This window comes from Lepidochelys olivacea, assembly GCF_965140295.1.
Source record: "Lepidochelys olivacea isolate rLepOli2 genome assembly, chromosome: 9".
NCBI lineage: Eukaryota > Metazoa > Chordata > Testudines > Cheloniidae > Lepidochelys > Lepidochelys olivacea.
In genome coordinates this window covers 82,870,151-82,897,011 of record NC_140419.1, presented here as the reverse complement: position 1 = coordinate 82,897,011, position 26,861 = coordinate 82,870,151, and the positions used below count along the sequence as shown (strand labels likewise).

The 26,861-nt window shown below is 45.0% G+C and overlaps 1 protein-coding gene across 2 annotated transcripts; it reads right to left on the bottom strand.

The window, feature by feature from the left end:
* Nucleotides 1-73: 73 nt before the first annotated feature.
* UPRT (uracil phosphoribosyltransferase homolog) lies at nucleotides 74-26,779 on the bottom strand. 2 transcript variants are annotated; one of them, XM_084639562.1, is made up of 7 exons: nucleotides 26,428-26,775; nucleotides 12,577-12,619; nucleotides 8,564-8,633; nucleotides 6,294-6,356; nucleotides 5,225-5,386; nucleotides 3,337-3,435; nucleotides 74-528 (listed from the first exon to the last, which is right to left on the bottom strand). In XM_084639562.1, exons 1-7 carry the CDS (start codon nucleotides 26,703-26,705, stop codon nucleotides 422-424), a joined length of 822 nt encoding a protein of 273 aa, XP_084495688.1. In that variant the 5' UTR covers nucleotides 26,706-26,775; the 3' UTR covers nucleotides 74-421. The 2 variants fall into 2 exon arrangements, with proteins under 2 accessions (XP_084495688.1, XP_084495689.1); XM_084639563.1 differs by lacking the exon at nucleotides 3,337-3,435 and having other exon boundaries at nucleotides 26,428-26,779.
* Between the last annotated feature and the right edge of the window lie 82 nt (nucleotides 26,780-26,861).

The window sequence follows — 26,861 nt, the reverse complement described above, 5'->3', positions numbered from 1 at the left end:
TTCATGATTTTTGAATTAGTAAAATAAGCTGTAATGACTACACCAGCACAATGAAAACTGTACCAACATAAAATGAAATCTACACTGCATGCTTTACAGCATGATTTTATTTTGCTATTGCAAACAGCTATAGAACAGGGTTATGAAAGAATAAATAAGTTAAAGCACTGAGGGTGTAACAATTTCCAAAAGCTCATTAAACAGCCTTTAGTTTATAATAATTGAATGTTCTTCATTATTGTATCTGATTCAATTTTCAGAAAGTAACCAAACAAAATGAATGTAGGTCAAATATTTTTCCCCTCTGGCCAATAAAGATTTTAAATATGCCTGCAGCCAGCCCTGCTACAAATAATAAAACGTAGAAAAACACCATTGTAATATACAGCAACATATTGACATAACCAGTTTGTGTTAAGTGTCAGTCCGTTCCAAAATACTTCTGTCCAAAGTGTGTTGGTGCAACAGGATGAACTTCTGTAGTTAAAATTGTGATCTCTGGGAACTCCTGGATGATAGATTTGGCACCTTTTAAGGAAGAAAGAAGGAAATAGTTGAAACTACACTTTGTAGTTCAGTCCAGCACCTACAGGATTTTATAATCAGTTGAGCAGAGGTTGGTCCCCTGTAGTTACCTCACCTCCGCTGTTTGATCCACTTTTTGCATTTACACTGGGCTTGTGCAGGGCTGAAATTGTGGAAAAGCAGCATCACTTGCCCCACAACCTCAGCCGTGCAGAACACAATGCCATCCACAGCCTCAGAAACAACTCTGACATCATAATCAAAAAGGCTGACAAAGGAGGTGCTGTTGTCGTCATGAATAGGTTGGAATATGAACAAGAGGCTGCTCGGCAGCTCTCCAACACCACTTTCTACAAGCCATTACCCTCTGATCCCACTGAGAGTTACCAAAAGAAACTACAGCATTTGCTCAAGAAACTCCTGAAAAAGCACAAGATCAAAATCGCACAGACACACCCCTGAAACCCTGACCTGGGATGTTCTATCTACTACCCAAGGTCCATAAACCTGGAAATTCTGGGCGCCCCATCATCTCAGGCATTGGCACCCTGACAGCAGGATTGTCTGGCTATGTAGACTCCCTCCTCAGGCCCTACGCTACCAGCACTCCCAGCTACCTTGGAGACACCACTGGCTTCCTGAGGAAACTACAATCCATCGGTGATCTTCCTGATAACACCATCCTGGCCACTATGGATGTAGAAGCCCTCTACACCAACATTCCACACAAAGATGGACTACGAGCCGTCAAGAACACTATCCCCGATAATGTCACGGCTAACCTGGTGGCTGAACTTTGTGACTTTGTCCTTACCCATAACTATTTTACATTTGGGGACAATGTATACCTTCAAATCAGCGGCACTGCTATGGGTACCCGCATGGCCCCACAGTATGCCAACATTTTTATGGCTGACTTAGAACAACGCTTCCTCAGCTCTTGTCCCCTAACGCCCCTACTCGCGCTATATTGATGACGTCTTCATCATCTGGACCCATGGAAAAGAAGCCCTTGAGGAATTCCACCATGATTTCAACAATTTCCATCCCACCATCAACCTCAGCCTGGTCCAGTCCACACAAGAGATCCACTTCCTGGACACTACAGTGCTAATAAGCGATGGTCACATAAACACCACCCTAGACCGGAAACCTACTGACCGCTATTCCTACCTACATGCCTCCAGCTTTCACCCTGACCACACCACACAATCCATCGTCTACAGCCAAGCTCTGCGATACAACCGCATTTGCTCCAACCCCTCAGACAGAAACAAACACCTACAAGATCTCTGTCAAGCATTCTTACAACTACAATACCCACCCGTGGAAGTGAAGAAACAGATTGATAGAGCCAGAAGAGTTCCCAGAAGTCACCTACTACAGGACAGGCCTAACAAAGAAAATAACAGAACGCCACTAGCCGTCACCTTCAGCCCCCAACTAAACCCCTCCAACGCATTATTAAGGATCTACAACCTATCCTGAAGGATGACCCAACACGCTCACAAATCTTGGGAGACAGGCCAGTCCTTGCCTACAGACAGCCCCCCAACCTGAAGCGAATACTCACCAGCAACCACATACCACACAACAGAACCACTAACCCAGGAACCTATCCTTGCAACAAAGCCTGTTGCCAACTGTGCCCACATATCTATTCAGGGGACACCATCACAGGGACTAATAACATCAGCCACGCTATCGGAGGCTTGTTCACCTGCACATCTACCAATGTGATATATGCCATCATGTGCCTGCCATGTACATTGGTCAAACTAGACAGTCTCTACGTAAAAGAATAAATGACGCAAATCAGATGTCAAGAATTATAACATTCACAAACCAGTCGGGAAACACTTCCATCTCTCTGGTCATGCGATTACAGACATGAAAGTTGCGATATTACAACAGAAAAACTTCAAATCCAGACTCCAGCGAGAGACTGCTGAATTGGAATTCATTTGCAAATTGGATACAATTAACTTAGGTTACCTTGCATAATTACTTAGCCACTCCCAGTCTCTGTTTAAGCCTATTTCCCCTTGTTTTCCTAACACCCACCCCCACCCTTCCTCATACATTCTTGTTAAACCCTGGATTTGTGCTGGAAATAGCCCACCTTGATTATCATACACATTGTAAGGAGAGTGATCACTTTAGATAAACTATTACCAGCAGGAGAGTGGGGTGGGGGTAGAGAATAACACCCATTTTTTCATGGTTTGTGTGTATAAAAATCTTCTGTATTTTCCACAGTATGCATCCGATGAAGTGAGCTGTAGCTCACTAAAGCTTATGCTCAAATAAACTGGTTAGTCTCTAAGGTGCCACAAGTACTCCTTTTCTTTTCTGCTATGTCTCTGTTTGAATTTCACGAGTAGCCCTGACAGGCATTAGAATTTCTCCATCCTCCCACCCCACTAAACAGAAACCAAAAGTCCTTCTCAAAGCCCCAGAAGTCAGCAGAGTAATATGGGACTGAATTCCTTTCTTAACCAGTCAATGCCACTGTTATTCACAAGGGATCGCTATTGAGTCATATGACATGCCCTTTAACAGAGTGGAAAGGAAAACATCAAATTGAACCAATGTCTTTCACGTCACATTTTATAAACTACCATGACCACCTGTTGTTGTTTTGTTTACATTTTATCCATTTCTTTCCTCGATTTATGACTTTTCTCCCACTTCAGTCCCCAAATAAGACTACATTAAATCAGCTCACTGGAACTCTTTTTAAAATCTACTCATTGTGTACAGTTCTGTGTTGCATGAATAACCTGCTCCCAACCTATTCCTTCAACTTACCATGAGGTGTGGAGAATAGGCTTAGTAGGATAATGACACTTGGTTGAACGCCATGTTCTATAAGAACTTTTACAGCTTCAATGACAGTATTGCCAGTGCCTGGGAGGAGGGGAAAAACAACACTATCCTTATCAGAAAGACTTTACAAGTCATTTGGAACTAGATTAAGCAGAATTCACCTTCAGAGGGGATTAGTGTACCACCAATACTAGCGTGTAAGTAAACAGACGGACTATGTCCCTTTTCTGCTGCAGAACAGACCACTCACTCTGTTACCTATGGCAGCTTCGTGCCTTGATGACGCTACTGCAGCTCGGCACTAAAATACTGTATTAAGGGCAGGTTTCAGAGTAGCAGCCGTGTTAGTCTGTATTCGCAAAAAGAAAAGGAGGACGCGTGGCACCGTAGAGACTAACCAATTTAAATAAATGGGCTAGTCTCTACCGTGCCACATGTCCTCCTTTTCTTTTTGTATTAAGAGCCTGACCCAAAGTCCATTGACATCAATTGGCTCTTGGTTAGTCCCTCTGGCAAGAAATCACAGTTGAAACAGAAAATGACAATCGAGTTCCTTGTGAAGGAGGAGAATTAAGTATTAGAAAATTCGCTTCAGCCTGATGTAAACTCTACCAGCTTCTGAGGCTCTTTGGTGGCATTAATTAATTTAATTTTGAAATAATTTAATATAAACTGTTAAATAGAATTTTTAAATGTAAAATTAGCGTTAACTAGTATTTAATTAATTTGAAATTTTAAAGTGTTTAGCATGCAATAATAGTTCTAAATCTTTTCTACACTTACATACTAAAATTTATATATTAAAAAAGCAATTTACAGCAAACCCCAGTTCTCCCCCACCCCACATACACAGTGGGTCATACTCAAGCAATTTGCACCACATTTATTTTACCTCATTAGGTATCGCCTCAACGTGTGTATTTTGAAAATAATGCCTCAACAAGTAATGCAGTTTGACTAAGGACTTGGCTACACTTGTGAGTTAGAGCACATTAAAGCAGCCCCGGGCGCCCAAGCTCCCTACCCATCCGCACTGGCAAGGCAGGTAGAGCGCTCCTGGTACTCCACCTTGGTGAAAAGATTAACGCTTGCTGCGTCTTGACTGAAATGTCCGGGCGTCAGTGTGAACGAGGTGTTGCATTACTGCGCTCTGATCAGCCTCTGGAAACGTCCCATAATCCCCTTAAGTCAAGTGGCCACTCTTGTCATTGTTTTTGAATCACTACAGGAATGCAGATATGCCCTTTGAAAGCTCCGTTTCTGACAGCCGGCTGCTTATCTGCTCCGAGACAAAGCAACCATTAGTGTGGAATGCTGAGAGAGAGAGGCGAGGGGGGGGTCTGCTGCTGTCTGAACTTACAAGACAGCATGCTGACATGCTCTCTGCCCCCCCAAACCCCTCTCTCTCCCCCCACATACACACAACACACTCCCTGTCACACTGCCCCCCCAAACCCCTCTCTCTCCCCCCACATACATACAACACACTCCCTGTCACACTCCACCCCACCCCACCCCCATTTGAAAAGCACACTGCAGTCACTTGCATGCTGGGATAGCTGCCCATAATGCACCACTCCCAATGCTGCTGCAAATGTGGCCACGCCAGTGCGCTTGAAGCTGTCAGTATGGACAGACTGCAGTGCTTTCCCTACTGCGCTCTCCAAAGGCTGGTTTAATTCAAAGCCGTCTACGTCGGCAAGTGTAGCCATGCCCTAAGGCTTATTCTAGCCGAACTTGATAAATTCTCTGCTGTGTTGCTCAAGGCAAGCTAAAATCCTACTAGTAGTCATTGACATTCAGGGAATTTTACACAGAACACCGATTAATCAAACAATATTTAACACTAACAATTCTCTAAGACACTCACTCAGTATTGGATACATGAGAAGAACTTTTCTCCTGTAAATGTCTGGTGGAAACTTGGCATAGTACACTTTGGCTCTCTGAGTCTCTTCGTCGCTCTGTATCAGGATTTTTCCTATTCGGATGGATCTGCAGCAATCCCGTAAGCCTTGTTCCATTGCCTCTCCTTCAGTTTAGTAACAAGAACAACAACAAAAACCCTGTTACACATCAAGGAAGAAAGCACCACAAGCTACTACTAGTAAAGGATATTCAATATTTAACTGTGGTAAGGAGATTATTAAACCAAATGACTAAAATCACATTAGATTATTAACTGGATGTTTTCACTCTGCTTAGATAATGAAGTTAGCCTGATCAGTATCACTCATTGGTCCCAAGCACTAACACAAGGCTGGTTTTCAAGGATATAGCAAATCTAAATCTAAAATATAGCAAAGTTTCCTACAAACATTTTGATCATTCCTAATCAGTATGAAAAACCGCGTTGAGTACTGAGATGGAAACTCATCTGCAAATCTCTAGATACTGATGCATCATCATGATACTATAGAGGGGACAGAAAACACTGCATCAAGTGGATTTCAGCCTCTTGCTGTTAGATCTTTAAGAACTGTTGCTATCAAGCTGCTAATTAAGTTAGACAAAAAAACCCACTAGCATTCCCCAGAATGTGCACAATTTCTACCAGTAGCCACAGTTTATTTGGAGAATTGTCGGGAGGGGGAAATTAATGGAAACAAGGATAGGGGTTTCTAGAAGCAAGGAAAGAAGGGCAGGCCTTGCTCCATTTGAATGTCCTCGACCTAGAACCCCTTCTCTAGCAGCCACAGGAAATCCCCAGCAACTGTTCTATTTCCTAAGGGCTTAATAAAACACATTACTTGATAGTGGTTGGGTGTAAGCTTGGTTGGAAACAGGACACTTATGAAGAGAGAAGAATGGCAGTTGGAGGACTTTGGTGAATTTTGTTCATCAGAGTAAAAGGGGTTGTTGCTGTTCTTAAAAGCAAGGTGGTAAAGAGATTTAAAGAAGAGCTTTAAACACAGACGCATTAAGAAACCATGGCTTACCACTTCTCATTATGCTGACTCCACAGTTTCCCTTCTCAAATTTCACTCCTTCATACTTGTACCCTGTGGGAGGAAAGACAGACCTGATGATCAGTGGAAGTCTGTGCCTTTTTAACCCATTTGGTGCCCCTTTAGGTTATAGTCTTAAATGATATTCCCATGAATGGAACTAACATCTCTCTAAGTACATACTGTATGAAGAGGAGCTACGGATGTATGCCATACTCTGCGTGGACCAATAGTATGATAGTGTGCCAAATACTATGGGCCTAAAAAAGTGATGGGCAGAGGAACAAAAATGTAAGTTGGCAAAGGGCTGGTAACATGGAGTTTAGAGGAGAGCCTTCCCTGCTGTAGGATTTTAGTTTAATAACTCATATTCTGGGCACACTTCTTATGAAGGATGCCATACAAAATAAAGCTGAATGGTAACTTTAGAAGAAGCCAATGGATACAGGCCAGTGCTGTGGACAGATACCAGAAATATGAAACTACTTGAGTTATTTGATTTGTGCAAGGAATAACCGGAAAATACTATGCGAGTGATGGGGTCAACTGACAGCCCTGGAAGCTAAAGTCCTTTACTTATTCAAAGAACAGCTTGGACAGCAGGGCAAGCTTCCCCTGCCCAAGCATTGTGCTTCAGTCTTAATACTGAGGCTGGTGCAGAGTTCAGTCTACACCTGTGGAGACTGAGGGAATTATGTGTAATATTTTTTATAAATATCAAAAGCCCCTGTGGTTCTCTGTGTGATGTTACCCAGCCTGACTGCCAGGAGATAAATCAGAAGAGGCTGTTCAGAAGGAAGCAAACAAAAACTGAAATAATGTCCTTGAGGAAACACTGGGTAAGCTGTTTATTGGGAAATAGCCTGAATGAAGCCAGGAAGTGGGTAAGCAAGGTTACTCTTCCCAAGGCTCAGCCTAGCATCAAAGGAGATGCTAAACCTTAAAGATGCCAGCCTCGGGCAGGAGGAAGGGTTGAGTGAGTGGCCAGAGGCTGCCCAATGAGTGTCAGCAACAGCTGCCATCCTGGCAAGGGAGGACAGATGCAGAAGAGACATGCTGCAAGCATGACAGTCTCCTTCTCCCAGCCAGAGATGAGGGTTACTCACAAACGCGGGCAAAGAAAGATTATGGTACAGGTAAGGGAAGATGTGTATAGGACTCTGTTGCATTAACTCTTTGCTCAGGGTGCTATGTTCCTTTGGGGGTAAGAATACTTAATGCTTTGTTTTGGAAAAGCTGCTGTTTAGTTGCTTTAATTAGTAAGAGGGTTTGAGAGCTAAAGTGCTTATAGGTGCCAAGTGCTGTTGGGTCTGTCACATTAACACAGTTGGGAACACAGAGATCTGGTCGGAGAGCGGTTGGTCCATGTGGTGCCATCCAGAGTGAGCTGCAGGAAGCCAGGCCTGTCACCTAACAGGAACATTCAAGAGGTCTAAGGCACAGTTTGCTCTATAACCATGGCAATGGCCCAGTCAGAAGTCCTTGGGCGTTCTTCTGCAAAGGAGCTACCAGCTGCAGTTTGGAATACAGCAAACTCATTTCACAGAGGGCACTTAACAAACAGCCTTCAAGTGGTGTCAGCTGTTGATCGATGTGGACTGGATTTGAATCCAGTGTTCCAGAGGAGAAAGGCGACACTTCTGTTAAACCAGTAAAACAATGTTCATCTGTATTACTTTTAAGCCTCTTTCCCAAATTCTAGCTAATGCTACACTGTTTCCTGTTTAACCTGTCTTGCCTGTAACCCCATATTTGGCTTCAACAGGAACAAGCCAAAATGATTCCTATGGATTCTCTCTAGTGTTAACACATAGATGCTTCCCTGATGATGCAGAAACTAACTTCCTGCTCCTCTGTTATCACTGCTATCTGGTCCCCAGTTGAAAGCAACCAGGCACAGAGAATTTTGCAAGACCTCTTGAATTTGCCTAAATCCCCCCAACTCTCCTTAATGGGTAAGTAAAACATCATCAGGGTTATTTTCATCATCACAGTAAGGGCAAGTAAGCAGATCTGGCACCTGGACTGGTACATTTTCATGATCATTTTGCTAGACTGATTTAAATTCTTACTAAATAACTCTTGTGTGTCTTGCTGAAGTGTATTAGCCAGTAAAGTTTGGGTTTGTTAAATGTCAGGAAGCGGGGCCTGACCTGAATGTTCAGCTGAGTCAGCCTCACAAGGATTCTAAGTTCTACTTTACATATAGTATGAAGCTTCTACTGCCAACCCTACCAGCTGGGGAGTAAACTCCCAATTACCTGTTGGAGTGGTCACTGTGCATTCTGTATATGGCAGCTGATTTAATCCCTCTTCAACCACAAGTCTGATCTGTAGAACCAAAGGAAAGCATCAGCTTAGAGAGGTTTCTTACCCATCAAGGTAAGGTACTGTATTCTAGTAGTTTTACCAACATACAGTGAACATGTCAACAAGGTTTTCCCCTTGCCAGTTTATTTTCATATCCCTATCTCCGTTCAGGAGCTGCAGTGGGCTGCCCAGAACAGCCTGACCCTCAGCACTGTAAACACAAAGCTAAGTTCCCCAAGGCAAATCAATCAATAGAGAAATATCATCACCCCTCCATTTGACACCTATCAGTTGTCATTATTATGGGATGCTCTGCAAAAAGATTTCACGTTCACAAACATGGCCCAATTTCAGCAGGGAAATCTCTACAGGAGACAGAGCCAGTAAATTCCACAGCCTCAGGTGACCTGAAAACCCCTAGTCCTCCCCCAATGATAGCTCTGTAGCTGTACCCCAGGCAAGGTTATTTAAAATGTATTAATCTGACCCAGGGATGATTTCCCATGAAAGGAGCTCCAGGTATTAAAGATTTAGAAAGTAGAGCGAGCCAGCAATTCAGAGCCCAGAATGCTCAAAAAAAAAAAAACAAAAACCCAAAGTCAAGCACAGATGAAAACGTATTAAGCAAAAGTCACTGTATAATGATAGAAGTGAGGCAATCTCTCACAGGACTGAGCACATAACTTATCCATTGACCAAAAAAATATAAGGTTCATCTCTACTGTTCTCATTCCAGGAACAGGGCAAAACCCACCAGAGGAATCTTTTCTATCCTTCCCTCTCAACCCAGTTCCCAGTGCAGACAGACTGTCTGTTTAAGGGAAGTTCTTCAGTTGCAGTCAGTGCCAAAGGCCTTTCGATTTATAGTCACGCCAAAGAAAGTTCAGTAATTTTATTGGCATGACAAGGTTGATGAGTGTTCTCAAGCTTACCACCACAAGAATTTCAATTCGGAGCAGAGTTTTATAGTGGGCCACATTCAGAGATGATGGACAGGTTATGTCAGTGAGTGAGTGGGTCAGAGTTGGTGTAATTCACACACCCAGGGGCCAGAAGACAAGAAAAGCAATTAGCAAGATGCTGTAAGTAAATGTCAGGAAAGATGGATACTTTCATTTTTCTCCATGGCATATAAATGACACCAAACTGCATATCAGGAAGTGGGTCCTACTGAGTCCTGCACCTCCATTGGCATCCCCTGTGAATTTGGCCCAGTGTGTCCATCTCTAGTTTGGTAGTTACAGCTAACAGGAAGCTGTCACTGCCAACTTACTCCCTTTTTTAAAGTGAAGTTTTCTTTCTTGCTCTTTACTGGCACATTCTAATCCTGACAGCTTGAAGGAAATATCACTTGTATCTGGTTGTGCTGTTTGTGGGAAGATGCATCTTTTAGTACTCTTAAACCAAGATGCACCAGGCTTTGAACGTACATGCCTAGGACCGGGAACAGAAAGGGGCAAAATAAATTACCTAGACCAGGTATGGAAGGCACCCACCAAACGCTGATTTCATGTTTACAGTGCTAGCACAGCTCACTCAGAGACTTAGGTTATGTCTACACTATCAGGGTGAATTGACCCAAGTTACGCTACTCCAGTGTGAATAATGTAACTGGAGTCGATGTAACTTATGTCCGCTTACTGCAGTGTCTACACCGCGCTGGGTCAACGGGAGACACTTTCTCGTTGACTTACCTTACTCCTCTTGTTCCTGATGGAGTACTTGGTCGAGTCTCGCTAAATCGACCCCCAGTGCATCGATCGCAGCAGTGCCGATCCCGCAATAGTGTAGACATAGCCTGAGTTCTACTTTGTGTTTGAGTCCAGTGTCTCCAACTCTTCAGTGGAAGAGACTGGAAAGTGTTCTCCAGCAGCTCCTGGTCTGCTCCCAAGGCTTTTCAAAGAGCCTCTACTCAACCTTTTCAGACCGAACATCAATGTTTTGATATTTCACCACCAAAGCTCTAATCCAAGTCTTTATAATGCTCAGATCATCTTCTCAGGCCATTATTTTAACCATGTGCCTCCACTAGCTTCCCCTTCTCTTCTACAAACACCAGATTTGTCCTCACCATCGTGTTTTAGCTGCCTGACACACCCTTCACAGATGCATTAGCACATCAGTGACAGCCACCTTCCCTCTGCCAGCCTTTCCACCTATTAGTCCCATTCTCCCCATAGCACCTTTGCACACACTCTCATGCTGACTATTACGTATGGGAACAATTGCATGAAAAAAACCTGCACTGCTAAATTTATCGGCCTTCAGATCTCTCCCTGTGACTCATCTGCTGTGACCCTCCCAGAGACTGCTAGCAGCCAGTGCCAAGCAGGCAAAAAGCTAAACTCTGCTCACATCCAATCCCACCTCTCTGTTTATTTCATCCATCTGTTACATTTTATCATTTGGGCAGGGACTGGCTTTTTATTAGGTTTGTAAAGCACCTAGCACAATGGAGCCCCAATCTGCCTAGAGCTCTAGGCACTACCAAAGTACAAATCAAACAATAAAATATACAAAACAAGACATCCCACAATCCTATGCACGGGTTCTCCATTTCTTCCCTCTTCTTAGGAGGAGGAGGGACCTGATACCTGTCTAACGAATGTCAAGCCTGTTGTATGACCAGCAGGTAGAGGCAATCCTGTGAGCAGCAGCTCTAGATCTGTAAATGTGCAGGTTAAGCAACACTGGACTCCAGCACCATGAGCCTGAGTTTGGCTCAGTGACTGGGAAGTTACAGCCTGCAGCAGTGAGGAAGTAGTTTGTACATCCCTAAGACGGGCACAACACGTCCAGGAAAATATGAGAGGGCCCAGGGTGAGGACTTTCACACTGGGGAACTGCAACAGGGGTAAGTTAGGGTTAATTAAGGTTTTCTCCTGCCTGTCTTGCAATAGCCATTGTTTCCCTTCTATCAAAACTTTAGCAACATATTTTTGACCCATCTTCTTTTTTGAAGTGATTTGATAGGGGAGGAATACCCCTTTGAGAGTAGGTCATGATGGGAACCCTCTGCAGGGTAAAAAATAAAGTGCTTTCAGAAGGAGCTCAGTGTGGTAGAAACTCTTGTAGAGAAAGCACCCTTGATGGAGAGAACCAAGTTCTGTTAATGTTCAGTACGGTTTATCTTTATTGTTTGCAAATCTTGACTCTGCGTATAAGAAGATTTTGGGAACCCTGACAAATTGGAACACTGAAATGGAAGTGACCTAGAAATAAGTCTTTCACATCCTGTGTGTATCTTCCACGATTGTCCTTATTTGCTTTATTAACTGTCACAAATGTGTGTTTGAAACAAATGACATTTGTTGGAGACTGTGACTTTACACCCCATATTCTTCATAGAAATATGGTTATGATATGAATATGGCATAAGTAAGATAGATAGCTCATGTAAGATATCATTGGAAAGGTTATGATTTAATGAATTTGATTATCCAATTTGTATGCCTGTATCACAGTATTAACATGTTAGTAGATTGAAGTAAAAACCGTAGGCTCCCTGGTAGTGTCACTTTGACCTGTTAATATGTACTGGTGGAGGTAAAGGCTCTTGGATTGTTATTACTATTATTTATTTGTAATATCGTGTAGTCATGGAACAGGACCCCATGTTCAGGCCATTAAAGATCCCATGGCACTTTTAACAAGAGTATGGGTGTTACTCAGGGAAACTGAGGTAGGCACATCTGTTTCCCTAGCATTCTCAATTACCTACAAGCTTTTCACTTCTGTTCTAACATAGTAGTGTGTGCTGTTAAAACAGCTGCTGCATTCCACAGGTGGCTGAAGGTATTTGTGAAATCCTTTGGCATGAAAGGCATCTTATACAAAGACATTAAGAAAGTTACTGTCAAACAGCATTCACAAATCGCTCCCACCCGATGACTCTCCAGCATGAAAGTCCTGTTTAACACAAGTGTCAAAGCACAGCAACAACAAGAAGAAATTCTCCACCTACCAGACGATCAGCAGAAAACACGAAGTCCCCTCTACTGGCTGTCCTGAAAAAGGTAGCAAAAGTGCTAAATTAAATTGCGGAATAACTTCGATAACACTGATAAATAATTCAAGGATAGTACACTGTACATAGCAGGAGTTCTCCACATAACTAATTTCTACTGGATAAAACTAATTGGAATCTCTTGATAGTGGGTAACTAATATTCAGGGAACATAAAGCTACAGCCAGGCTTGCCTCTTACTATAGGCTAACATTTTGCAGTGCTTTGCCCAAAGCAATTAGAATATGAAAACCTAAAATTGCTATGTAAGCTTTCCATGGGAAAATCTGATCTTGCTTCCACTCCATCCTAGCAGGCCACCCAAACTATCATGTGTTCACTTCTTGAATTTACAAACATTGTGCTCAATATCCTGCGTCCAATCAAGTCAATAGCCAGAAGCATTGTCATCAAATGGGAGCTGTACCAAGCCTCCAGCGCTGAACTAAGAATCCAACTGTCTGTCTGACAGCCCTAAAAAACCCCAAACAAGCCATCAGAATATCATGTACAAGCACATCTTAGTACTACATGCAATTAGTTACAGCTCTCTCTAAATTTCCATAAAGAAATGTTGGCACCAAACTCCATATTTTTGCAATATTTTACTTGAGGGTTTACCTGCATGAAAGTCAGGAAACTTGGTTATTCCCAGAGCAACTGGTGACTTTGCCACATTAAAGACATTTTTTTTAAAGGGACAGTGTCAGTTTGTCTTAATTTCTTTCCCCATGTTACCAATCTTATACTAATAATAAGTTTATTTAGTTTATCACATCGCTGCTATTTATTTTTTGGCTTTCAATTATGCAGTGAACACAGACTAATCACTTTCTGGTTCTCTGGCATTAAAAGGAAACCCAAAACTTTTTTTAAAATGGCTTCAGGTAAATCTGCACAGTGTTCCTCTGATAATTCTTGTGATTTTACAATCATATTTTGTTTTTTTAGATTTTGATATTTTGTTCTTTGGTATGTATTAATTATTGGGAAAAGGGGAGTGAGCAGTGAGATCGCAAAACTTCCAGATGGCACATCTAGGTTCTTCCATACCATGGAATCTAAGAGGATCTAGGTAAGCTAAGTGACATAATGACAGATGAAATTCAGTGTTGACATTCAAAATGATGCACATAGCTTATTACATTAATTATATTGACTTGGGGGGAGACCTGGGTCTCACTAAGCAAGCAGTGTTTGACTGCATAAGAATAGAGAATAATTCTGAAAATATGGCAGACCAGTGGTACACCCTCACCTGGAAAACTGTGTTCAGGCCTGGTGACCCGATGTCAAAAATGAGAGTAGACTCAGGAGTAGACTCAATATCACAAAGAAGAGAAAATATATTGAGGCAATACTGCCAAGTTCCTCTTGCTGTCAAATCTAGAATTAAGGCATCGAGTGTATTTTAAGTGTCTGCCCTGCTAGAAGTGGAACATGCAGGGGATGCCACCCTCCACTGCCCCCCCCAGCAGTGAAGTCATCTCACTGATGTGTTATGCACTGCTGAGTCATCCGGCTTTGTACAGCAGTGAGGAGCATATACCCTGCTGCTTTACTGTCTTCAGTTCTATATTATTCACTCTAAACACCTCAGGGAATAAAAAGCCTAAGTAGAATACAATAAAATGGTCACAAACAAAAGCCACAATAACCTTTAAATACCTACACTTAAATCCTGCCTCGTGTTAAGTCTGGATTTTAAACAATACAGACACACTACTGATCTAAGCTAACGAAGTTGCTTCTATGGAAACCAGAGATCTTGGGTGCACTAGACTTGATTTTATTGCAAATTGCAATACTACAGGTTTTAGCCTCCAGATCACTCAATCTAATTTATCCCTGCCATGAATGAATGAACTTTTGTGAGATGATTTTTATAGTCTCACCAGTACAGAGCTTTAAACAAAAGACTACAGCAGTGTGCTCCCACATAACCAACATTGAAATGCACAAGTACATTCTCCATTAAAGGGTTCAAAATTCACATCCATTAGACTTAAACTGTGGGCAACCACCTCTAAGTAAACACTGGAAAGCTTGCAAAACTGAGCAAGTTTGCAAAAACATCTTGGATGTAGAGATGAGGAAGTGATATGGAACCTATCCTATCCCCCAGTCTCCTGCACACGTGCCCAATTCCTGTTAATATTAATGACAGCTACATAAAGGAAGCAAAAGGAACATGGACAGCTCTAGAGAGAGAAGTGGACTAAGTCAGTAATGACGATTTGGTGGACTAACATATGCTATCTTATCCAGTATGAGGCATTAGAAGGACTAGTAATAATGCCAATTACTTTAACTTCCTTAGGCTTCAGGGGCTGTACTGAAAACAATGCCAGGACAACACCCTGGTGATGGCAGAAGAACCTAAACAGAAGAGAAAGGAGAGAAATACCCACCGGCTATTTGTGGTGATAAAATACATATATTTAAGACTTCATCTTGCAGACACAAGGTTTGTCCAAGAATAGTCACTTGCCAAACGGGCCCAAATCTTGGCCCTCCTGTGCTTTGTCACATGCCGCTGACCAGAGCGCCACAGCATAGCATGACTCCACGGATACAGAGCTTTGTAAGTATCCTAAAAGGGGGAACCCATGAAATGCCACCCAGCCCACAATGGTAAGAGCTTTTTTAAAGTGTCTTGAGATTTTGCCTGATTTTCCCCACCATATTTTGCAGCAGATGCCAGATAGTTATTGCAATGCAGGATTGCATTAACTTCCCTGATTCCTGGAGAGAGAGGAGAAAGACTTACTTGCGTGAGCTCCCACTTCCCCAAGCACCTCCCACCATGGAATAAACACAGAGCCCCACTGTGCCCCTCTTCTGCACTAGCCCCAACTGTCCTCAGGATCCCACAGGCTAATATGGAACTAACCTGTGTCAGAGTAAGAGACTATCCCACCCCTGCTCCTGAGTAAGAGCCACAAACTGCCTCACTCAGCCCTATATCTTGGTCACTTCTCTCTCATCCTGCCCCTCCCAACTTTGTGGCTTTTTCATACTGTCCCAGTGCCTCGACCATCTGTCTTCTGGGGCACTAAGCAAATACACCTCCCCTCTAAGACTTGTAATTGTGGTGCTATCTGCTCATTTTTATACTACTTTCTATCTAGAGAGAGATCTGAAACAAGACGTGATCTGGATACCCTGTAAGTGAGCCAATTTTTCCTTCCTTCCTAGCATTGTCTATTGATGTCTCATTATGATATCCGTATCAAGCAGACCAAGCTCTTGGCAGCATGGAACTAGTCCTAGCTGTAAAGCTCCATGCCTATCCCTGCTGCATCCATTCTTAAGAGGATTTCCAGCACTACAGTTGCTTAAAAAGACCAGACAAGATGAATTATGCCGTTCCCAGAAAAGAGCATCACAGCAAGTTCTAGTCACCCTGTGCCTAACTGTTCCTTCTCCCCTATGTGATTTAGCAGTGAACATTTTAGAATCCTCCTGGATGAAAGATTATTGCACCCTGGAATCTCTTTCTCCACCACTGAAATGTAGCTGTCTTTCTCAGATGGAATGTGACAATAAAACTGCTGCCATTTTTTCCCCTGTGAAAGTGTTAACAAATGAGATGCGAAAGCCTGCTTGCCTTTTTGAACAGCCGCATTGGGTCTTCCCCCCTTACACAGTAATGTTTTTTTCTAGTAAATGTTTAGTGAAAAGCTCAGAGCGTCAGTTACAGCTCTGCTGCCTTGTCATCATGCCATGTTCAGGATCGAGTGTAGCTCTGAGACTTGTCATCATTGCAGTAGATATTTTAGTGATCCATATTTATGAGTCTCCACCGCCTCTCAACAAAATAACATAGCCTTGCAATGAATCTAATGTGTAAATCTCCTCAACGGAAGAATCAGCCAGTGGCTTGCAGGCTTGCCAAACCCAAAGTCCTACTGAATACACTTGGAAAAGCTGAACACTTTTTTACTTGCAGCAAGAAAGACACCCACTAAGTGGGATATTTCCCTGTGTTCCAAAAATGACACGGTTTTCCTTTACTAGCCTCAAAACTCTTTACAGGGGAAACCCTTCTCACCAACAAGTTTTGAGTGGACACGAGAACACCATGGGTTCGGGAGGCAGAACTGAATCCTCCCTCTCGCCGCAGCCCACTCTCAAAGCCCCCTTTCTGCTCTGCAGGGGAGACAGCTGCCAGGCAGTGTGTCTGATGTGCAGAGTTGCTCTCTATGGAACCTCCACAGCCTGTACAGCGAGACTGCAGCAGCTCCGTGCATTCTGTGCCTGTGGTACTATTACTCTTCAGCACACAGAGAAAAAAGATACAGAAAAACACTAATTTAAAATAATTTAAACTACGGAAGATAAGGTTACTTAATGCATACAGGTTTCAGAGTAACAGCCGTGTTAGTCTGTATTTGCAAAAAGAAAAGGAGGACTTGTGGCACCTTAGAGACTAACCAATTTATTTGAGCATAAGCTTTCGTTAGCTACAGCTCACTTCATCTGATGCATGCTGTGGAAAGTGTAGAAGATCTTTTTATACACACAAAGCATGAAAAAATACCTCCCCCACCCCACTCTCCTGCTGGTAATAGCTTATCTAAAGTGATCACTCTCCTTACAATGTGTATGATAATCAAGGTGGGCCATTTCCGGCACAAATCCAGGGTTTAACAAGAAGGTCTGAGGGGGGGCGTAGTAAAAAACAAGGGGAAATAGGCTACCTTGCATAATGACTTAGCCACTCCCAGTCTCTATTCAAGCCTAAGTTAATTGTATCCAATTTGCAAATGAATTCCAATTCAACAGTTTCTCGCTGGAGTCTGGATTTGAAGATTTTTTGTTGTAATATCGCAACTTTCATGTCTGTAATTGCGTGACCAGAGAGATTGAAGTGTTCTCCAACTGGTTTATGAATGTTATAATTCTTCACATCTGATTTGTGTCCATTTATTCTTTTACGTAGAGACTGTCCAGTTTGACCAATGTACATGGCAGAGGGGCATTGCTGGCACATGATGGCATATATCACATTGGTGGATGTGCAGGTGAACGAGCCTCTGATAGTGTGGCTGATGCTATTCGGCTCTGTGATGGTGTCCCCTGAATAGATATGTGGGCACAGTTGGCAACGGGCTTTGTTGCAAGGATAGGTTCCTGGGTTAGTGGTTCTGTTGTGTGGTATGTGGTTGCTGGTGAGTATTTGCTTCAGGTTGGGGGGCTGTCTGTAGGCAAGGACTGGCCTGTCTCCCAGGAATTGTGAGAGTGTTGGGTCATCCTTCAGGATAGGTTGTAGATCCTTAATAATGCGTTGGAGGGGTTTTAGTTGGGGGCTGAAGGTGACGGCTAGTGGCGTTCTATTATTTTGTTTGTTAGGCCTGTCCTGTAGTAGGTGACTTCTGGGAACTCTTCTGGCTCTATCAATCTGTTTCTTCACTTCCGCAGGTGGGTATTGTAGTTATAAGAATGCTTGATAGAGATCTTGTAGGTGTTTGTCTCTGTCTGAGGGGTTGGAGCAAATGCGGTTGTATCGCAGAGCTTGGCTGTAGACGATGGATCGTGTGGTCAGGGTGAAAGCTGGAGGCATGTAGGTAGGAATAGCAGTCAGTAGGTTTCCGGTATAGGGTGGTGTTTATGTGACCATCGCTTATTAGCACTGTAGTGTCCAGGAAGTGGATCTCTTGTGTGGACTGGACCAGGTTGAGGTTGATGGTGGGATGGAAATTGTTGAAATCATGGTGGAATTCCTCAAGGGCTTCTTTTCCATGGGTCCAGATGATGAAGACATCATCAATATAGCGCAAGTAGAGTAGGGGCGTTAGGGGACAAGAGCTGAGGAAGCATTGTCCTAAGTCAGCCATAAAAATGTTGGCATACTGTGGGGCCATGCGGGTACCCATAGCAGTGCCGCTGATTTGGAGGTATACATTGTCCCCAAATGTAAAATAGTTATGGGTAAGGACAAAGTCACAAAGTTCAGCCACCAGGTTAGCTGTGACATTATCGGGGATAGTGTTCTTGACGGCTCGTAGTCCATCTTTGTGTGGAATGTTGGTGTAGAGGGCTTCTACATCCATAGTGGCCAGGATGGTGTTATCAGGAAGATCAGCGATGGATTGTAGTTTCCTCAGAAAGTCAGTGGTGTCTCCAAGGTAGCTGGGAGCGCTGTAGCGTAGGGCCTCAGGAGGGAGTCTACATAGCCAGACAATCCTGCTGTCAGGGTGCCAATGCCTGAGATGATGGGGCACCCAGGATTTCCAGGTTTATGGATCTTGGGTAGTAGATAGAATATCCCAGGTCGGGGTTCCAGGGGTGTGTCTGTGCGGATTTGATCTTGTGCTTTTTCAGGGAGTTTCTTGAGCAAATGCTGTAGTTTCTTTTGGTAACTCTCAGTGGGATCAGAGGGTAATGGCTTGTAGAAAGTGGTGTTAGAGAGCTGCCGAGCAGCCTCTTGTTCATATTCCGACCTATTCATGATGACAACAGCACCTCCTTTGTCAGCCTTTTTGATTATGATGTCAGAGTTGTTTCTGAGGCTGTGGATGGCATTGTGTTCCGCATGGCTGAGGTTATGGATATATGCCATCATGTGCCAGCAATGCCCCTCTGCTATGTACATTGGTCAAACGGGACAGTCTCTACATAAAAAAATAAATGGACATAAATCAGATGTCAAGAATTATAACATTCATAAACCAGTCGGAGAACACTTCAATCTCTATGGTCACGCGATTACAGACATGAAAGTTGCGATATTACAACAAAAAAAACTTCAAATCCAGTCTCCAGCGAGAAACTGTTGAATTGGAATTCATTTGCAAATGGGATACAATTAGCTTGGGCTTGAATAGAGACTGGGAGTGGCTAAGTCATTATGCAAGGTAACCTATTTCCCCTTGTTTTTTTCTTACTCCCCCTCCCCCGACGTTCTTGTTAAACCCTGGATTTGTGCTGGAAATGGCCCACCTTGATTATCATACACATTGTAAGGAGATTGATCACTTTAGATAAGCTATTACCAGCAGGAGACTGGGGTGGGAAGAGGTATTTTTTCATGCTTTGTGTGTATATAGAAAGATCTTCTACACTTTCCACAGTATGCATCCGATGAAGTGAGCTGTAGCTCATGAAAGCTTATGCTCAAATAAATTGGTTAGTCTCTAAGGTGCCACAAGTACTCCTTTTCTTAATGCATACAGTGTCCTGGAGAGGTGAAGTATTGTACGGATATGGATGATTTAAACCATTGCTTGAAAATTTTACACAACACCTACTGTCAATGACCCAACCAAAGGCAGATACAAAAGACCAGGGAAGGCCACTGGTAGTGCCTGGTGGCAACTGCTGCAATAGCCTGCTTCCCAGTCAGCAACAAAGAGAATCTCACAAGTGTTGACAGTTTCACGGCTGCCCAACCCTGTCTGAATAACACCCAGGAAACTGGCAAGCGTCTTGTCTGCTTCATGCTGCTGCTCACGAACTTCTATAACCCGGAGAAGACGATCAAAGGCAGCCCTCTCCCTTAAAGTTGTTCCAGAGGCAGCCTCATTCCATTCTTCTTCTCTTTCACAATTGCTTTCTGGGAAATCCAGCACTCAGGAACTTTCTCTATTCCCTTTCTTGCTCTGGTAAGTTTACATCTATTAGCTACTAGGGAAAAAGGAAATGTTAGTCATATCTGTATTGCTCCCTTCTCCTGTTCAGTCACAGTCATTGCAAGTCAATAGCAGAACCTAACTGGAACTCCAAGTCATGTGCTGCTTTAGCCTCTTCTTGGTATTCTTACATGCTTTATTTAAATATTTGGTTAACAGGTGAGGCTGCAACATATACCTCACACTGATTTAGTGTCTTAAAAACTTGATTTTTCTTTAAACAGCCAAGCTTACAAAAAAGGAGGCTCTCCTTGATCAAAGGAATGAATGTGGGGGTTCAAAGCAGCAGGAATTTGAAAAGCAATCTAAGTGCCAGAGAAGTGGGGATTGTAATGAAACTACTGACCTATCGAATGGCACAGTGGCACCAATGGATGCTTCTACAATAAATCTGACATCATAGCCAGTGAGCAATGGTTCTTCCTGCTCCAAAGCACAGGACCAATGTAGTACTGCTTTCTATTCTCTGTACGTATATAGCTCCTCACCACATACTATGCATTTTAGCATGTACATCCAAAAGCAGAAAGCAGAGTCATAATACAGCAAGGAGGCAGACACTATGAAAGCTACAGCACAAGTCTTAGCAGTGAGACAAGAAGAATAATTGACTCTGAATTAAGGAAAGTGTAAGCCTCTTTTAACATGTTGTAACTAGAAGTATAAAGACAGGGTTTTTTTTTTTTTACAAACACTAGGTCTTTCTACCTGTGAGGATTCCTTCCTGCTTTTAGGGTACTATTAAAAAAGAAAAGAAGAAGGAAAATAACAAGAGACTAGAACTATAAAAATTGGGTAGTTAGTCATGATTTCATGTTTACTATATGCGTGAGAGGTAACTTCTAGTCTCAATCAAACTATGAATAGGAATGATCTGGCAGCAGATCTATTTTAAAGTCACTTCTTTAGCCAAACTAGTGACTTACTGGTCATGTCCTGCACAACTCCTAATAACATGTTTCTGTTCCCAGTCCCAGCTTCTTGTTCTGAGTTGGGAGACCTGAAGAAATAAAGGGACTCTGTTCCAGGCAGAAATGAGCAGGATCTTGCACTACATCTGTTAGTTAAGGAGTGGTGTTGTCTGACTCCAAAACAGCGAAAAAACCTGGTTGGATCAACACGTGTCCCAGGAGTGGGGAGACCAGGAACAAGACAGATGAAGTGGGTGAAAGAAAGCGTGCATTGTTTTTGACTACTTTCTGTCTTTGTCATGCACAAAATTTAAACAAGCCTGGACATAAGAGACTGCATCAGAATCAAGACAGTTGGCTTGCAACTACAAATAGACCATGTGGGTGTATCCCATGTGACCAATTTCCAACAAATGCAACAGGGCACACGCTGGTGCCCCATACCTTCCCCAGCTTCTATTTATGGCTCCACACAGACTTTTCATTCTGTGCACTATATAAAAAATCCAAAGAGTAGTTAAGTTTCACCACCACTATTTCCATATCACATCTTGATGTTCTCTAGAAAAGTGTTTCTCAACCAGTGGTCCCTGAGATCTACCTGACACAGTTTAGGAAGGCAGCAAGCCGGTCCCTGGTATCAAAAAGGGTGAGAAACACTGCTCTAGAGAAAGGAAGCAGCAGCTTATTACCACAAGGTCTTATGTTCTCTTGTCTCAAATGCTCCAATCAGCTCTGAACCTGCCAAGGCCAAGCGTGGGTGGCAAAAGACTCAAACTAAGGAGTGAAAAAATATTACAGGAAGCTTTAAAGTCACAGGATTCATTTCTTTAGCATAAATAATATTGAAACAGAGGTCTACACCACAATTTAGCCCCACAGCCTGAATGCCATGAGGCTGAGTCAGTTGACCCTGGCTCTTAGACTTAGCCCTAGTCTACACTAGGAGTTGAGGTCAAATTTAGCAGCGTTAAATCGATTTAACCCTGCACCCATCCACACGACCAAGCCCTTTTTTTCGACTTAAAGGGCTCTTAAAATCGATTTCTTTACTCCACCCCCGACAAGGGAATTAGCGCTGAAATCAGCCTTGCCGGGTCGAATTTGGGGTAGTGTGGACACAATTTGATGGTATTGGCCTCCGGGAGCTATCCCAGAGTGCTCTATTGTGACAGCTCTGGATAGCACTCTCAACTCAGATGCACTAGCCAGGTAGACAGGAAAAGGCCCGCCAATTTTTGAATCTCATTTGCTGTTTGGCCAGCGTGGCAAGCTGCAGGTGAGTGCAGAGCTCATCAGCAGAGGTGACCATGCAGAGCTCATCAGCAGAGGTGACCATGATGGAGTCCCAGAATCGCAAAAGAGCTCCAACATGGACTGAACGGGAGGTATGGGATCTGATCGTTGTATGGGGAGAGGAATCCGTGCTATCAGAACTCCGTTTCAGTTTTCGAAATGCCAAAACATTTGTCAAAATCTCCCAGGGCATGAAGAACAGAGGCCATAACAGGGACCCGAAGCAGCGCCGCATGAAACTTAAGGAGCTGAAGCAACCCTACCAGAAAACCAGAGAGGCAAACGGCCGCTCTGGGTCAGAGCCCCAAACATGCCGCTTCTATGGCAAGCTGCATGCCATTTTAGGGGGTTCAGGCACCACTACCCCAGCCATGTTGTTTGACTCCTTCAATGGAGATGGAGGCAATACGGAAGCAGGTTTTGGGGACGAAGTAGATGATGATGAGGAGGAGATTGTAGATAGCTCATAGCAAGCAAGCGGAGAAACCGGTTTTCCCAACAGCCAGGAACTGTTTCTCACCCTGGACCTGGAGCCAGTACCCCCCAAACCCACCCAAAGCTGCCTCCCGGACCCGCCAGGCGGAGAAGAGACCTCTGGTGAGTGTACCTTTTTAAATAGTATACATGGTTTAAAAGCAAGCGTGTTTAATGATTAATTTGCTCTGCATTCGCAGCCAGTACAGCTACTGGAAAAGTCTGTTAACGTGTCTGGGGATGGAACGGAAATCCTCCAGGGACATCTCCATAAAGCTCTCCTGGATGTACTCCCAAAGCCTTTGCAAAAGGTTTCTGGGGAGGGCAGCCTTATTCCGTCCACCATGGTAAGACACTTTACCACACCAAGCCAGTAACACATAGTCGGGAATCATTGCAGAACAAAGCACTGCAGCACATGTTTGCTGGCGTTCAAACAACACCCGTTCTTTATCTCTCTGTGTTATCCTCAGGAGAGTGATATCATTCATGGTCACCTGGTTGAAATAGGGTGCTTTTCTTAAGGGGACATTCAGAGGTGCCCATTCCTGCTGGGCTGGTTGCCTGTGGCTGAAATGTTCCCCGCTGTCAGCCCGCTGTTAGCGTTGGGGGGAGAGGGGAAAGGGGGAGGGGTTAGCCACATGGTGGGGGGAGGCAAAATGCGACCTTGGAACGAAAGCACATGTGCTATGTATGTAATGTTAACAGCAAGGTTTACCGTGAAAGAGTGTACCCATTGTTCTATAAAATGTCTTTTGAAATACCACTGTCCCTTTTTTTTCTCCACCAGCTGCATGTGTTTCAAGTATCACACGATTTTCTCCTTCCCAGAGGCCAGCGAAGATTAGAAGGCGAAAAAAACACACTCGCGATGAAATGTTCTCTGAGCTCATGCTGTCCTCCCACACTGACAGAGCACAGACGAATGCGTGGAGACAGACAATGTCAGAGTGCAGGAAAGCACAAAATGAATGCGAGGAGAGGTGGCGGGCTAAAGAGAGTAAGTGGTGGGCTGAAGATGATAGGTGGTGGCAGCGTGATCAGAGGAGGCAGGATTCAATGCTGAGGCTGCTGGAGGATCAAACTAATATGCTCCAGTGTATGGCTGAGCTGCAGAAAAGGCAGCTGGAGCACAGACTGCCGCTATAGGCCCTGTGTAACCAACCGCCCTCCTCCTCAAGGTCCATAGCCTCCTCACCCAGACACCCAAGAACACAGTGGAGGGGCCTCCGGCCAGCCAGCCACACCACCCCAGCGGATTGTCCAAGCAACAGAAGGCTGGCATTCAGTAAGTTTTAAAGTGCTGTGTGGCCTTGTCCTTCCCTCCTCCACCACCCCACCCGGTGCTTCCCTTCTCCGCCACTCCTCCCGGGCTACCTTGGCAGTTATCCCCCCATCTGTGTGATGAATTAATAAACAATGCATGAATGTGAAGCAATAATGACTTTATTGCCTCTGCAAGCAGTGATCGAATGGGGGAGGGGAGGGTGGTTAGCTTACAGGGAAGTAGAGTGAACCAAGGGGTGGGGGGTTTCATCAAGGAGAAACAAACAGAACTTTCACACCGTAGCCTGGCCAGTCATGAAACTGGTTTTCAAAGCTTCTCTGATGCGCACCCCGCCCTCCTGTGCTCTTTTAACCGCCCTGGTGTCTGGCTGCACATAACCAGCTGCCAGGCGATTTGCCTCAACCTCCCACCCCGCCATAAACGTCTCCCCCTTACTCTCACAGTATTGTGGAGCGCACAGCAAGCAGTAATAACAATGGGAATATTGGTTTTGCTGAGGTCTAAGCGAGTCAGTAAACTGCGCCAGCGTGCTTTTAAATGTCCAAATGCACATTCTACCACCATTCTGCACTTGCTCAGCCTGTAGTTGAACAGCTCCTGACTACTGTTCAGGCTGCCTGTGTATGGCTTCATGAGCCATGGCATTAAGGGGTAGGCTGGGTCCCCAAGGATACATATATGCATTTCAACATCCCCAACGGTTATTTTCTGGTCTGGTCATCACTCTCGTCACCGCGCTGACGTTGCCTACTAGCCCGGTTTCACTTTGCCAGGTTCTGGTGCTGCATAAACTGCTGGATAATGCATATGGTGTTTAATGTGCTCCTAACTGCCAAAGCGATCTGAATGGGCTCCATGCTTGCTGTGGTATGGCGCCTGCACGGAAAAAAGGCGCGGAACGATTGCCTGCCATTGCTCTGACGGACACAGGGGCGACTGATGACATGGCTTACAGGGTTGGCTTACAGGGAATTAATATCAACAAAGGGGGTGGCTTTACATCAAGGAGAAACAAAAACAACTGTCACACAGAATGGCCCCCTCAAGGACTGAACTCAAAACCCTAGGTTTAGCAAGCCAATGCTCAACCCGCTAAGCTATCCCTCCCCCTGGGTATTCCAGGGAGGACTGAATCTCCATTAGTTTTCAAGGTGCCCCTGACAGACCTCACCAAAACGATTGTCGGCCGTTGATTTCACGGAGGGAGGGAGGGCGTGATGACATGTACCCAGAACTACCCGCGACAATGTTTTTGCCCCATTAGGCATTGGGATCTCAACCCAGAATTCCAATGGACGGTGGAGACTGCAGGAACTGTGGAATAGCTACCCACAGTGCAACGCTTCGGAAGTCAATGCTAGCCTCGGTACTGTGGAAGCACTCTGCCAAGTTAGTGCACTTAGAGCATTTGTGTGGGGACACACACAATCAACTATATAAAAACGATTTCTAAAAAACCGACTTCTAAAATTAGACCTAATTTCATAGTGTAGACATACCCTTAGTTCTGCAAGTTTTACCCCAGGGCCAGCCAGAGACCGACCGAGCATGCTTCAGCAGCACAGTCTGACATGCTGCTCCCCACTTAGCAAAGGGGTGCTGCCGACAAATGCAAGAGTCTGAGACTGAGAAGCAAAATCAAACCCAAGACACTGTACTTCCTCGCCCCTTGAAATGCCCACAAAGCTTGGGCAGCATCTAGGTCTCAGAAAGAGTGGGGAGCCTGAACAGTGGTGGCCCTTGTGTGACCACCTACGGTGCTGCCAGACGCACCCTTGTTGTTACCAAGAACTGGCCCTCCTCACAGCCCTTCTTTGCTGAGACAAGTCCTGTCACTTAGGACACTTTAAACCTTTGCCTGATTCCCTCTCCATAAAATTGCACCCCACATATACCCCCAGCCTCCTGCCTGCCCCCCCAGCCCAATCCCTCCTGCTCCCCCCCATCTGATCCCCCGTCTTCTGCTTCCCCCCCATCCCACCTGCTGCCTGGGGCCCCCCAGCCCGATCCCTCTTGATCCCCCACTTCCAGCCTGGGCCTCCTCAAACCGATCCCTTCTGCCCCCAGCCCCCTGCCCGCCCCCCCGGCCAATCCCTCCGCCAGCCCGATTCGTCCTCTTCCACAGCCCGCTCGCCTCCCCACCCCACCCCTCGGTCCCCCGGGGGTCTCCGCTCTCCCCACCGCCCCGGCCGGGCCCTGCTCTCACTTGTCCCTGATGATGGTCTGCAGCTCGCGGATCTGGTCGTTCATGGGCAGCAGCTTGAGCTGGGCTCCGATCTGCAGCGGCTGCGGCCCGGGCTCCGGGGGTGGGACCCCGTTGCTGCCGCTGTCCGGGCTGGGGCTGCTGTCGGGGCCGGGCTCCGCGAAGCGGATCAGCCGCGTGCTGCCACAGCCACCCCCTGCCCCGGCCGCCGGCTGCTCCTCCTGCTGCCGCGGGCCGCCCGCCGCGCCCAACGGCCGGTTGTGGCAGGGCATGGTCTCCATGCAGCGGGGCGCGCGCCGCCACCCGCCGCCCGCGCGCAGCCCGGGTCCCTCGCTCCCGGCCGGGCCCGGCCCGCCCCGTCCGCGCCCATTGGCTCCCGGCCCTGCCACTCACCACTCAGAAGGGGTCCCGCGGCCGGGAGCATAAGGCCCCGCTTC

Coding starts and splice junctions, on each gene's coding strand:
- UPRT (XM_084639562.1), bottom strand. CDS start 26,705: ATGGAGACCATGCCCTGCCACAACCGGCCGTTGGGCGCGGCGGGCGGC. Junction 3,436..5,224: donor TCTCATGTATCCAATACTGA/GTGAGTGTCTTA, acceptor CCCTCCTCCCAG/GCACTGGCAATACTGTCATT. Junction 529..3,336: donor CCTATTCTCCACACCTCATG/GTAAGTTGAAGG, acceptor CTTCCTTAAAAG/GTGCCAAATCTATCATCCAG.